The 15,503-nt window shown below is 37.8% G+C and overlaps 1 protein-coding gene across 2 annotated transcripts in view; it reads left to right on the top strand.

Moving 5' to 3' along the window:
- Positions 1-15,503, top strand: part of LOC115221696 (cytoplasmic dynein 2 heavy chain 1-like) — a 398,382-nt gene that overhangs the window by 31,545 nt on the left and 351,334 nt on the right. For both annotated transcript variants that reach the window (XM_036510740.1, XM_029791902.2), the window contains exons 4-5: positions 531-800; positions 3,753-3,985. In XM_036510740.1, the coding sequence (XP_036366633.1) occupies positions 531-800; positions 3,753-3,985 (503 nt within the window). The remainder of the gene's footprint in view (positions 1-530; positions 801-3,752; positions 3,986-15,503) is intronic.

The raw sequence follows: 15,503 nt of genomic DNA, 5'->3' as shown, positions 1-15,503 counted from the left end.
ACCAATTGGATTTCTTGAATGAACCAATGTGGATGTAGACAAACTGCATTGGATCATCCAGATTATATCTAAACAGATTATTCTGTAGATCAGATTAACCATGACTGCCATCCCTTCTCCCTACAATCCTTCAGAAGGTTCTGGTACTCAGCATGCTTTTCTTCAAAGTCTTGATTGCACTCTTCTTCCCATGGGGCTGGGGAAAAAAAATAAAAATAAAATAATATCATAATAATCTTTTTTACTACAGACACAAGGCCTGAAATTATGGGGGAGGGGTTAGTCGATTACATTGACCCCAGCATTCAACTGGTACTTATTTCATCAACTCTGAAAGGATAAAAGGCAAAGCTGATCTCGGTGGAATTTGAACTCAAAATGTAAGACAGACAAAAGGCCACAAATCATTTTGTTCCATATGCTGATTCTGCCAGCTTGCTACCTTCAAATAATAATAAGATAAATAATATAAAATAAAAGAATATGTCAGCTAATCTAGACTTTTCTCTTCTGCTTTACCATTTTGTCAGGAATCATCACACCTGAAGACGAATTTCAATTTTGGAATGATGTTAGTGTTTCAAGTCACTCACCTGAAGATTGCAAGAGAGCTAAATACTTCCAAGAGCTATTCCAACCTATCAGCAAAGATTATGGTAACGGTTTAGACTGCCTGGAAATGCAAAATGTTCTGGAGCTGATTGAAGCAACTCAAGATATTCTGGATGATGTTTGGAAGCAGACTGAATTTGAACCTGTGTATCCAGAAAAACGAATGAGACATTTAATGGAAGTTATTGGTTAGTTTAGCCTTACAGTTGTTTTCTCTTTCTTTTCTTCTTTTTTGTTTGTGTTTTTGTTCTGTTTTGTTTCAACGGGGCCGTGTGGTAAGAAGCTTGCTTCCCAACCACATGGTTCCTGGTTCAGTCCCACTGCATTTGCATCTTAGGCAAGTGTCTTCAATAACTCCCGGCTGATCAATGCTTTGTGAGGAGTGAGTTTGGTAGATGGAAACTGTAAGAAACCCATTCTGTGTGTGTATGAGGGAGTTCTGGGAAGTTCCTGGCTTTGGATAAAAAGAAAATACAGGAGGATCAGTTAATTTTGATTTTGTTCAACATATCCCCCTCTCAGATTCATGCACTTGTGGCAGTGGTCCTTCAGTTTTTCTAAGCCCTATAAAAGAACTCAGAAGGTTGGGCCTTCAACCGGGCCTTTTGTGATACCCTTAAAGCCAGGACCAACTTCATGCAAGCATGAAGGCACACTGGCAAGACACTTACCTGTCATTGTGGTTTTGTGGCACAAAGCAAAGCCAGCCTTGCCATCCACTCAAGAAACTGAGTCCTCAACTTGTTCTGAAAGGTTTGCAAGGCACCAGCAAGCCTCAAGAGACACATTTGGGTCCATAGAACATGATTAATGCTTTATTTTACTGAACCCTCATCTGTCATTAATCATCCATCATATATGTGTGTGTGTGTGTGTGTGTATGTACATATGTGTATGTATATAAATATGCTTATATATGTATTATATGTGTATGTATGTATGCATGTACATTTGTATGTATACAAACACACACACACATACACACAACACAGATGTGGTTGTGGTGGTAGGAAGCCTTGTGAGTGAATAGATTTGATTGACAGAAAGTGAAAGAAGCCTGTTGTGTGTAGAAGTGAGTGTGTTTGTGTGTGTGTATGCACTTGCATATGTGTGTGTATGTGTGTGTGTGCATGTTACTGTCTCCTTGCCTTGGCATCTCGTGGTAGCTGTAAACGAGTGTGATCATCAATCAAGCAGTGTCCTTCGTTTCCAATCTTCTGTGAAAACATGTCTGGCCACAAGTCAAATATTACTTCATTTGGAAAACAGGTAAGGGTTGGTGACAGGATGAGCATCCAGCCTTAGAAAATCAGCCTCAACAAATTCGCATTGACAGAGTGGCTAACCAGCTTCTGTGCCAGTGGAACTTAAAAGGCACCATTCGAGCGTGATCGTTACCAGTGTCACCTTACTGGCACCTGTGCTGGTGGCATGTGTAAAAAGATTCGAGTGAGGTCGTTGCCAGTACCGCCTGACTGGCCTCCGTGCCAGTGGCATGTAAAAAGCACCCACTACACTCTTGGAGTGGTTGGCGTTAGGAAGGGCATCCAGCTGTAGAAACTCTGCCAAATCAAGATTGGAGCCTGGTGCAGCCATCTAGTTCGCCTGCCCACAGTCAAACCGTCCAACCCATGCTAGCATGGAAGGCGGACATTAAACGATGATGATGATGATGTGCAAGCCTGGAAGAGTGGACAATAAAAACAGTTATGATGGTGATGCTAATGATAGTGATTCTATTTCATTCACCATAACTCTGACCAGAAATGACTAAATCAGTCCAGCAAACAATTCACGGAAATCACTATTTATTATGAGTCATCTGCTTCTTTATATTCTACCAATAAACATGCGACGTGAGTCAGCCTAAGTTGATTTATTTCATTAGCCATTGGCTTCATACTCATGACACACTTTCTTCTTGTGATAATCTTTGAAATTTACTTCAAACTTCAACAGTCACAGTTGATCCTCGACAGACCTGGCTCTGTGGAGGTGCTGGCATGGATGTTGGTAAAAAGGTTGCTTACTGACCATGTGGTTCCAGGTTCAGTCCCACACTGTGGCAACTTTCTCACTTTCTGCCTTCTGTCAAATATGACCTTTGTCGGAATATGTAGTGTAAATACACATGGGTTTGAGTTGCCTTGGAAGTAGGGTCACTTACTCACTGACTTCAGGTTACTAGATATAGATGTGGTGGCCATAAGCAAGACCAGAATTTCTGATCCGTTAGCCTTTGCACCCATTCTTGGTGGATGTAAGATCTACTTACCCCAAGATAAGTAGGCTTGTTAGGTAGAGTTGCTGTGTTGTTTTGGGAAGGCCTGTATTTCAATATGTGTCTTCTGCTATAGTTCTGAGTCAACCAAAGCTTTGTGAAAGGATTTGGTGACTCATCGTCGTCATCATCATCGTCATCATTGTTTAACATCTGCCTTCCATGCTAGCTTGGGTTGGACAGTTTAACAGGAGCCAGCCAGGCAGAAGACTGCACCAGGCTACTGTGTCAGTTTTGGCATGGCTTTTACAGTTGGATGCCCTTCCAAACACCAACCACCCCACAGAGTGAGCGGAGTGCTTTTTACATGGCACCAGCACAGGTGAGGTCAGTTTTGACATGGTTTTTACAGCTAGATGCCCTTCCAAATGCCAACCACTTCACACTGTGGACTGGATGCTTTTTGCGTGGCACCTCATTACTTATTTTCTTTAAAACCTGCAGAACGCGATTGGTAGAAAATTTGGCTGCTATTTCCAGCAACCTGTTTACATTCAAACCAGTCACATCAAGCCCAAACATTCTACTTGTTTTATATTCAAACTGACCAGATCCATCCTCTCACGTCTACCCTACAATGTCATTCTAAACATATACAGTCATACCATTGAAATCTCAAAGCTACAAGACGATGCATAATTAATACAAAATAACGCAAATACATAAGCATCATGTTTGATTGAATAATTTGATTGCTTAAGGGTTAATTACATAGATATCTTTCCTTGTTGACTTGTCTATCCATTAATTATATATAAGTGGATGAAGGGAAGGTTTAATCATTTATTCAGAGTAACGGATATCTTTATTAATTTCCATGATTAATGGTTTTGTTTCTTTTTCTCTTTCCCGATTCCAGCATCTTCCATTGCTCGCTACGTGAAGAAGAGACTTGCAGATGAAGACATTTGGTACGGCTGTTACTCGAAAGTGTGTCAAATTCTTCAGTCTGGCATTAACATCTGCGAGTCTTGGATTAACATCTGTGAATCTTTCACTGTCCACTTGTGGAAACGATATGTTCAACATCCATGGTCTGGCAGCAAATTTGTTCCGGCTGACCTTTCACAACTTGCTGAAAGAATAAATGAGGTTTGTAATTAATAATGAACTAACGACAAAAGCAACTTTCATTTATATGCAGCATATATTTATATAGCATATTTATATAGCATAGGCGCAGGAGTGGCTGTGTGGTAAGTAGCTTGCTAACCAACCTCATGGTTCCGGGTTCAGTCCCACTGCATGGCATCTTGGGCAAGTGTCTTCTACTATAGCCTCGGGCCGACCAAAGCCTTGTGAGTGGATTTGGTAGACGGAAACTGAAAGAAGCCCGTCGTATATATATATATATATGTGTACGTGTATGTTTGTGTGTCTGTGTTTGTTCCCCTAGCATTGCTTGACAACCGATGCTGGTGTGTTTATATCCCCGTCACTTAGCGGTTCAGCAAAAGAGACCGATAGAATAAGTACTGGGCTTACAAAGAATAAGTCCTGGGGTCGAGTTGCTCGATTAAAGGCGGTGCTCCAGCATGGCCCCAGTCAAAATGAAAAATACACTAACTTTGTATAAGTAGGTGCAAGCGTGGCTCTGTGGTAAGTGGCTTGCTTCCCAATCACATGGCTCCAGGTTCAGTCCCACTGCATGGCCTCTTGAGCAAGTGTCTTCTACTACAGCCTCAGACCCAACCAGAGAATTGTGAGTAGATTTGGTAGACGGAAACTGAAAGAAGCATGTCGTATATATGTGTGTGTGTGTCTTTGTGTCCATGTTTGTCCCCACCACTGCTTGACAGCCAGTGTTTGTGTGTTTACATTCTAGTAACCTAGCAGTTCAGCAAAAGAGACTGATAGAAGAAGTACTAGGCGTTAAAAAAACAAAAGAAGTCCTAAGGTCAATTTGTTCAATTAAAACTCTTCAGGGTGGTGCCCCAGCATGGCTGCAGTCAAATGACTGAAACAAGTAAACGATAAAAGATATATACACCAGCATTATAGACACCACTATGAAGGTGATGAACAGGCAGAATCATAGGCATACCAGACGAAATGCTTAGAGGCATTTCATCAATCTCTACATTGTGAGTTCAAATTCTGCTGAGGTCAACACTGCCTTTCACCCTTTCAGGGATGCTACAATAATTACCATTTAAGCACTGGGGTCAAAATAACCGACTTGGCCTTTCCCAAAAATGTCAGGTCTTCTTCCCATTCTAAAGTGGATATATACACCTCTATTATTATACTACTATTATATATAGACCAACGTTATATACAGTGCTATCAATTATTTACATTATTTACATTTTTGGATGTTTGTCCTCATCTTGTTTGTTGTTAACACGATGTTTCAGCTGATATATCCTCCTGACTTCATCAGGTGTCTTGGGGAAATTTCGAACCTGGGTTCTCATTCCTAAGGTATTTTTCAATGTTGTTGTTATTATTATCATTATTATTATTATTATTATTATTATTATTATTATTATTATAATTATTATTATTATTTGCCAGCTCTGTCTGGCACCGTGCGGGTGGCACGTTAAAAGCACCCACTACACTCACGGAGTGGTTGGCGTTAGGAAGGGCATCCAGCCGTAGAAACACTGCCAGATTTGACTGGGCCTGATGAAGCCTTCTGGCTTCACAGACCCCAGTAGAACCGTCCAACCCATGCTAGCATGGAAAACAGACGCTAAATGATGATGATGATGATGATGATGATTATCATTATTATTATCATTATTATTATTATTATTATTATTATATTATTATATAATATTATTATTATTATTATTATTATTATTATTATAATATTATTATTATTGCCAGCTCTGTCTGGCACCAGTGCGGGTGGCACGTTAAAAGCACCACTACACTCACGGAGTGGTTGGCGTTAGGAAGGGCATCCAGCCGTAGAAACACTGCCAGATTTGACTGGGCCTGATGAAGCCTTCTGGCTTCACGACCCCAGTAGAACCGTCCAACCATGCTAGCATGGAAAACAGACGCTTAAATGATGATGATGATGATGATGATGATTATCATTATTATTATCATTATTATTATTATTATTATTATTATTATTATTATTATAATTATTATTATAATTATATCATCATCATTATTCAGGTCACTGCCTGGAATCGAACTCGGAATCTTGGGAATAGTAGCCCATGCTCTTAACCACTTCGCCATATGCCCATGGGCTACTAACCCAAAGATTCCGAGTTCGATTCCAGGCAGTGACCTGAATAATAATAATAATAATAACATTGAAAAATACCTCAGGAATGAAGGTCATGCTTCACCACCTCATTCCATGTCTTCCTGGGTCTACCTCTTCCACAGGTACCTCAGGTTCCTTCCACAGTTAGGGAGTGACATGAGTATGTATGTATGTATGTATGTATGTACATATACATATGTATATGTATGTATATACACACACACATACATATATATGAATATACACATGCACAGTGGTTTCTTTCAGTTTCCATCAACTAAAATTCGCATCAAGGCTTTGGGGCTATAGTAGAAGTCAACTTACCCAAGAATGTCAACCAATGCCTTGTGATTGAATTTGGTAAATGGAAACTGTGTGGAAGCTCATTGTGTGTGTGTATTTGTGTTTGTGTTTCTCCCTGTTCACTTGACAATTGGTGTTACTTTGCTTACATCCCTATAACTTAGTGGTTCAGCAAAAGCAACCAACAGAATAAGTACCAGACTTTAAAAAAGTACAAAAAACCCCATTAGTACTGCAATTGAATTGTTTGGCTTAAACCCATCAAGGTAGTGCCCCAGTATGGCCACAATCCAATGACTAAAACAAGTTTTAAAAAATAGAAGATAATATATTCTGTCTTTATTTTCAAAACAGCAGTGTGTGATTTGAGGCAGGCTGGACTGCTATTTCTAACAAGTTGAGTCAATGCACTGAATCTTTCCTTACTGTTACATCTAGGTAGTATTATTTTGTGGTCCCTGGGACTGGTATTTTGAAAACAAGCCTTTATTCTAAACAAATTTGCTTATTACTCAATTCCTCACTGCAACATTACCAAATATCTAAGTCATCAAAAGAATGGTAAAAGAATTTCTGAAATTGCAGTTCTTCAGCCATCCATTTCTCCTCTCACTATTCCAGGAGGTGGGGTGGGGGATCATGGGAAAAAAAAAGTCCTCAGGTACCATTTCATAGGGTCCTATCAGACGTAGCCTTCGTTACAGCTTCCTGATGGGTTCCTAAGAGCAGCCTTATGACAGAGGACCAAGGTATGTGGCACATTGCTGTACTCAAGAAGACCCACCCATCACAACAGAATTGAGATTCTAAAACCAAGGTGTCATCTAAAAAGCTTTGGTGTAGGTATTGGTGCGAAATAAAAAGCGTTGGTGATGGTGCTATGTAAAAAGCATCAAGTACACTTTGTAAAGTGGTTGGTATTAGGAAAGGCAACCAACTGTAGGAACCAAGCCAAAACCGACTATGGAACCTGTTGTGGCTCCTGGCATTGCCAGTTCCTGTCAAGTCATCCAACCCATGCCAGCATGGAAAATGGATGTTAAATGGTGATGATGACAAGAATGCAATGGGCTCAGTAACATCAGCTTTATTCTGTCTGAAGACATGCATTTCATAAAAAGCACTGGTGTTGGTATCATGTAAAAAGTACTGGTGATGATGTCACATAAAAAACAACCAGCCCATTTGTAAAGTGGTGGCCATTAGGAAGGGCATCCAGCTGTATGAACCAAGCCAAAACAGACTATGGAACCAGGTGCAGTCGCTGGCCTTGCCAGTTCCTGTTAAGCCATCCAATTCATGCCAGCACGGAAAATGAAAATTAAATGTTGGTGATGATGATGATGATGATGAGCCATTTGATACTGAGGATATTATCCAACCATCTCATTCTTGATCTACTCTGAGCTCCTCTGCCACTCGGCTCAGCTTGAATCCATCATATGATTCATTCCAGCAACATTCTAATCACAAAGACCATAGTACCAAAACAGTGACCATAGTACCAATGCAGAGAAGTGACACGACCTAGAGAGACACCCTGATCTCTGAGCTACACACCCTGTCCAGTACCAATGCAGAGAAGTGACACAGCCTAGAGAGACACCCTGATCTCTGAGCTACACACTCTGTCCAGTACCAATGCAGAGAAGTGACACAACCTAGAGAGACACCCTGATCTCTGAGCTACACACCCTGTCTAGTACCAATGCAGAGAAGTGACACAGCCTAGAGAGACACCCTGATCTCTGAGCTACACACCCTGTCCAGTACCACTGCAGAGAAGTGACACAGCCTAGAGAGACACCCTGATCTCTGAGCTACACACCCTGTCCAGTACCAATGCAGAGAAGTGACACAACCTAGAGAGACACCCTGATCTCTGAGATACACACCCTGTCCAGTACCAATGCAGAGAAGTGACACAACCTAGAGAGACACCCTGATCTCTGAGCTACACACCCTGTCCAGTACCAATGCAGAGAAGTGACACAACCTAGAGAGACACCCTGATCTCTGAGATACACACCCTGTCCAGTACCAATGCAGAGACGTGACACGACCTAGAGAGACATCCTGATCTCTGAGCTACACACCCTGTCCAGTACCAATGCAGAGAAGTGACACAGCCTAGAGAGACACCCTGATCTCTGAGCTACACACCCCATCCAGTAATGTTTCATTCAGAGTAAATTTGAGTAAAGACTTCAAAGCATCATCTGTAGATAGGAAACTCTACCAGATCACCTGTTTCTCTCACACAAACATGTGACTATAAATATGTGTATCAGCTGGTTGATATTTCTGTCTTAATCTCTGCGGAACCTCCAATAATTTCTTCACTTTTCTGCAATCATATTTATCCTGTAGCTGTCGTGGTTTTTCTGTTTTTTTCTTTCGGTTGTTGTCTGTAGTCTGTTTTTATATGGCATTTGTGCTTGTGTTTGTGTGTTATATATGAAGATGTGGATAATTAAATCTTTCTCATTTTCTTGCTCTCTACACATACGCACACACACATATATATGCATTCATAAGTCTGTATATGTGCATCTATATGTAAAAGCCAGTTTCACATTTATATATATATATATGCATACAAACACACATATACACATACACACACATACATATAAGCATATATATATTCTTTTCTACTCTAGGCAGAAGGTCTGTATATATATATATATATAACTTGCACACACACGTACACACACACACACACACACACACATATGCATACCTATATACATGCATACATATAAATATATATATATTTATGTATGTGTATTATTTATATCTATATGTATATATATTATATATGTACATGTATATATACTTATACATACATATCTTAATTTAATATATAAAACAGTTTGTGTGTGTGTGTATGTGTGTGTGCATATGTTCCTTATGGATTCAAAGACTGAGTTGCTGATTTTGATGTATGAGGTATCAAAAGATTCAGTAATCTTTCGGCTACCAAATAAAGTATGTTTTTTGCACAATAACTCTTTTTTACTACAAAAATAACCTTGAAAATGAGGTCAGGTTGCACAATCTTGAGGTCTTTAGTTAAGGGAGGCATCTTTGTCAGACACAATACTCAATTTAACAAGAAATGTAAACACACACACACACACATATTAGGTGCAAGAATGACTGTCCTCTGCATGGTACCTTGGGCAAATGTTTTCTACTATAACCCTAGGTCAACCACAGAATAGTGACTGAGTTTGGTTGTGGAAACTGCAGTGTTGTTTCTCAGAAAATGAGTGAAAAACATGTTTATAAAGAAGAGTTGTTTGCTTCATACTCATCGTGTGGTGATTCTGCCCATAAGAAAGAAACAAATAATACAATGTGGCTGTAAGTCTCAGCACCCAGGTAACACCAGGGTGCATATATATATCATCATCATCATCATCGTTTAACGTCCGCTCTCCATGCTAGCATGGGTTGGACGGTTCGACCGGGGATCTGGGAAGCCAGAAGGCTGCACCAGACTCCAGTCTTATCTGGCAATGTTTCTACAGCTGGATGCCCTTTCTAACGCCAACCACTCCGTGAGTGTAGTGGGTGCTTTTTACGTGCCACCTGCAATGGTATATATATATATATATATATATATATATATACACATGCCAATGCATGAAACACTTAGAACTTGGATCACACTGTTACTTCTGCTAAACATTAATAAAAATATTCAAGCATATATATATATGTAATATAAATTTTGATTCAGATGAATATGGTACTTAAGTTGAGGCACCAGAATTTAGTACGGTATTATCCATACAATTTCAAAATAAGGTGATTAATTGTGATTAAAATCAAAATAAGCAACTAGGATATCCTCTGGATATCCTTCTAGCTTATTTTGATATATATATATATATTTCATTTAGGCATTGCAATATTAATAAATTGGTGTTAGAATTCAATATACATGTATCAAAACAGGGTAATAATAAGAAATTGGGATAACAAAGGAATAAACAATTATGTTATGAACTGCAATAGCTTCCAGCTGTTTCTGCTATAAGATGCAAAGCACTCACAGCTGAGTGCTTGAGTATCACCCTATTGCTCTATTGGAGCTTCAAAGCCTCTTTTGTAATCCCGACTTTTCATATTTGTATGTGTCTGTATCACTTTGTCTTGACATATCGTAAACCTGTGTCATACAGAATGTGTCCTTCATTTCTAAACTTGCACGATAGCATGTCCAGCCATGGAGTAAGAGATGTTACATTGCTTGGAAATAGACAAGGGTAGGCTGCAAAAAAGGCTCTTTGTTTCTGTCCATGACAAAATCGCAGACTACAGCATACATGTGATCACAAAAATACAAATTTTACAACCTGCGAAGTAAACACAGTGATGTCCCTCAACACACTGCCTCGTGAAGGTTACCACTAGATGTCACTGTGTATGCAACTCTGTGCTGCCATCTACAGGAGTAGTCTGGTAACTTTTTGATACCACCTCATATATATATATGTATATGTGTGAGTGTGTGTATGTTTGTGTCTGTGTTTGCCAATCATCACCACTTGACAACCAGTGTTGGTGTGTTTACATCCCTGTAATTTTAGTGGTTCAGCAAAAGAGTCCAATAGAATAAGTACTAAGCTTTAAAAATAAGTCCTGGGGTCGATTTGTTCGACTAAAACCCTTCAAGGATGTACTCCAGCATGGCTAGAGTCAAATGATTGAAACAAGTAAAAGAATAAAGGATATGTATATATATATTACTCCCTCCCCTTACTTAGCGGTCATTTGAATAGCTCTTTTGACTTAATAACGGTCAATCACACAGTAATTTCCCTTTGTATAATAGTCATTTTCCATAGCACTTTTGTGATGGCCGGATAACTGAAGAGATGGCAGTGGGGATTTCCACCTCGGCATCCGAAACTCGGAGTTTTATCATGGCTACCGAATAATTGTCACATATTACATTTACAGATATATATATGTGTGTGTGTGTGTCTGTTCTCATTTTTAAGTTAATTTCTACAGGTATTCTATAGAATCCAGAGCCATCACTGAAAGTTATGATGATCCATATATGAATATGTGTATGTGAACAATACGATACAAGGTAGACATGTACGTAATGTTGTAACTTTTAATACTGGCTTTGAATTCAGTGGAAAATCTGTAGAGATAAACTTAGGAATGAGAACTTTGTACTACTAACACAAAAAGCACAATATTAACTTGTAAACCATTGATATACGTAGTAGTAGGCGTGGCTGTGTGGTAAGAAGTTTGCTTTCCAACCATATGGTTCTAGGTTCAGTCCCACTGCATGGCACCTTGGCCAAGTGTCTTCTATAGCATCAGGCCAACCAAAGCCTTGTGAGTGATGGAAATTGAAAGAAGCTTGTTGTGTATGTGTACATATATCTATATATATATGTGTGTGTGTGTGTCTGCATTTGTCTCTCTGCCATTGCTTCACAGCTGATGCTGGTGTGTTTATTTCCTCGTAACTTAGTGGTTTAGCAAAAGAGAACTGATAGAATAAGTATTAGACATGCTAGACTTACAAAGAACAAGTCCTAGGGTTGATTTCTTCGACTAAAACCCTTTAAGGCAGTGCTCCAGCATGGTTGCAGTTAAGTGACTGAAACAAGTAAAAGAATAAAAGAGTAAAAGAACAGTATATGATAATTGCAAAACAAAATACTGTATCATTGCTTTTAATTGATATATATACATGCTCTTTGTTTGTGTTTTAACAAGGCCACCATCGGTTTCATGCTAAGAGAAATCTCAGCAATTATCAAGCCTGTCACATGGGAACATTGCTACTCATATCTGTCTTGGATGAGATGAATATTCTCATCCAAAAAGGAGGCGAATACCAATGTTCCATATGACTGGCTTGATAATTGTTGAGAGATTTCTCTCTGCCTGAAACCAGTGGTGACCTTGTTAATCCACAAATAAAGAATATTTTTCTACCAATGAGGTGTTGAGTACTCATCTTTACTGCTTGATATTAATGTGCATATGTGTGTGTGTGTGTGTGTGTGTGTATAATGCCTTTCATTTTCCTGGAACGGTTTTTTTTCAATATTTTTAGCCACAGCAAGTATTTACTATTTTAATTCTGTAATATTAACATCTATACTTCTATTTTTATCTCTTTATCTTATATTTAATTCACACAAATGAATATAAATTTTTACACTAAAAAAATTTTTCCATTTTGCATTCAAGTAGCCTAATAAAAACTATATTAACTATTTTTTTATTTTTTATTCTCGCACAAAAAATTTCTTTATCCTTAAAAATAACTTCTTTAAATATACACCATACCTTATATTACTTTTATTTCACTTATAACTGTCAAGTCATATCCTAATTCAAATATAACTATGATATCCCATTGGACATCTCTATCTTACTGCCTATGATAAATGCTTTATTTTGAGTGTATATTACATAACTACTTATTTTTATATAGAGGAAATGTTTCTTTCACTTATATTTTCAAATAACTGTTAGGTGTATCAGTTTTAGTTTTGTCACAACTAGTCTCAACAACACTTTTATTTTGATATGCTCTTGATCATTCATAAGGATAAAATATGTTTATCTGAATATGTTATTTGCTATTTCCTCCATCAACTCTTCTATAATAATAATAATAATAATAATAATAATAATAATAATATACCACAGATTTGCTTGTCAGTTGTTTGACCTTAAGAAGTTGAGCATGTCCCTTAGTGGCTGACGATATGTGCATCTCTGATCACGAGCAGAAGTAGTGGGGGAGCATCATAGCCATGTGTTGAGAGGGATTCTTTGGGGTTTGAATAATTCACCTCAGGAAACATGGGTGGTTCTTTCAACATCCTTAAACAACCCTTATTCAGGGACCTTTTGAGTGGGATGGGCTACTCAACCTGAAGAAAATTCTAACTGGGCCCCACCTGCAAGGTCATGTGCTGTTTATCTTGATATGAGATCATCATGTCGCGCACATATGGTTGTGATGCATGTGCCTGGCGTACCCTTATCAGATGGGTAGTCATGATGGGTATATTGGGCTTCGTATATTTTACCCCAGTGTCACTTTGATGGTATGAACTGCTCTCTCACTTTTAAATATAATAATAATAATAATAATAATAATAAAAATAATAATTTTTTGATGTATTCTTTTTTGCACTGAAAAGAACAGTAATATGTAATTAATTAGATTTAATTTAATTAATTTCTAATTATTCTACCATGTATTTACATGGTAATATTGCTGTTCGAAACGATCATATGCATGTATTAAAAATTCTTTTTTAAAATTTCAACATCTTCTCTTCTCCATCATTAACAGTTTGTTGAGTTTCTATGGGATACCTTTCCATAAATTCTTATCACATACCATATTCATGTAATAATTTCATATTCCCAAAAATCTTACACCAATAAGCTACCAACGAAATATGAAAATCTTTATTAGAAATCGACCTTTGGAACCCTCCAAAGTAAAGGATGAAATAGAACTCAACCTTTTCCCACACACATATATATATGTGTGTGGAGATGTAATGGCCCAGTGGTTAGGGCAGCGGACTTGCGATCGGAGGATCGCGGTTTCGATTCCCAGATCGGGCGTTGTGTGTGTTTATTGAGCGAAAACATTTAAAAGTTCTACGAGGCTCGAGCAGGGGTGGTGGTGACCCCTGTTGTACTCTTTCGCCCCACTTTCTCTCACTCTCTCTTCCTGTTTCTTGAGTAACGCTGCAATGGACTGGCATCCCGCCCAGCTGGGGGGGGGGGACACATACGCCACAGGAACCGGGAAACCGGGACCATGAGCCTGGCTAGGCTTGAAAAGGGCAAAAAAAAAAAGGAAAATATATATATATATAGGGAAAGTTTATGAAAAAAACAAAAGAGGAAGACAGGTGGTGTACAAAACAAACAGATGTATTTGTATAACGCTCAGGAATAGAAAAAGTCTTTTACGTTTCGAGCCTACGCTCTTCTACAGAAAGGTACACAGAAAAAACAAGGAGAGAAAAAAAATGTGTGTAGTGGCTAACGATCTATTATTAATAATAATTGTAGGGAATATAATTCCAAACTTAAAGGGAAAAATTCAATTTAGCAATTCCAAATCAAATTTCACAATATATAATATATGTATATAATTAAGAGAAATAACCTCTAATAAGCAATTCAATAGTGAAAGACATTATCTATATTATATAGAAAAAAAATTTCGATATACTATTATAAATATTATTCTAAAAATCATATTATAGTATATTTAAAGTTTTTTCTATATAATATAGATAATGTCCTTCACTATTGAATTACTTAATAGGGGTTATTTCTCTTAATTATTTACACACACACACACACATATATATACACACATATATGCATACATATATATATATATATATGTACACTTATATGTGGGTGGGTGACATGTCATTAACACAAGTGTACTAAAGACAGTCACAATTTATATAAGAAAATTAGACTACATTAAAGTGCACCGTGCGAGATCACACAAAGAAAATAAGGTACAAAACACCTCCCCCTCTTGCTCTCTGCCCCCCTTTCTCTCTCTCTATCTATCTTTTTCCCTACATATTAACTACCTCATTATTAGTCTATCAAGTAAAATACACCTGCTCCATCACTGGTGACAAACAACACTCATTCGCATAACACTCAAACATAAAAATGATATTATTTATTTGTCATTTTTAATATCTGCTTATGAGATTATTATTATTATTATTATTATTATTATTATTATTATATTATCATTTTTGTTTTTGTTTTTTTTTCTCAGAACGTCACTGAATATATCATGTATTCGTTTTTCTAAAACTATATTTTCTTTCACACTCCACGTAGAACCTAATTACGAGGAATTTCCAGCAGCAATAAAACGGTTTGCTGTGTGTGTGTTTGGTTATGGATTATGTATTGCGTTATATTCAGTTTTTTCTTTTTCCCACATTAATGCATAAAAACATAAAATATATAAAAACATGTAGCACATAAAAACTCATAAAATACATTAAAAAATGA

The sequence above is a fragment of the Octopus sinensis genome, linkage group LG18, assembly GCF_006345805.1.
Source record: "Octopus sinensis linkage group LG18, ASM634580v1, whole genome shotgun sequence".
In the NCBI taxonomy this organism is placed as follows: Eukaryota; Metazoa; Mollusca; class Cephalopoda; order Octopoda; family Octopodidae; genus Octopus; species Octopus sinensis.
This window is presented reverse-complemented; position numbering and strand designations above follow the sequence as displayed.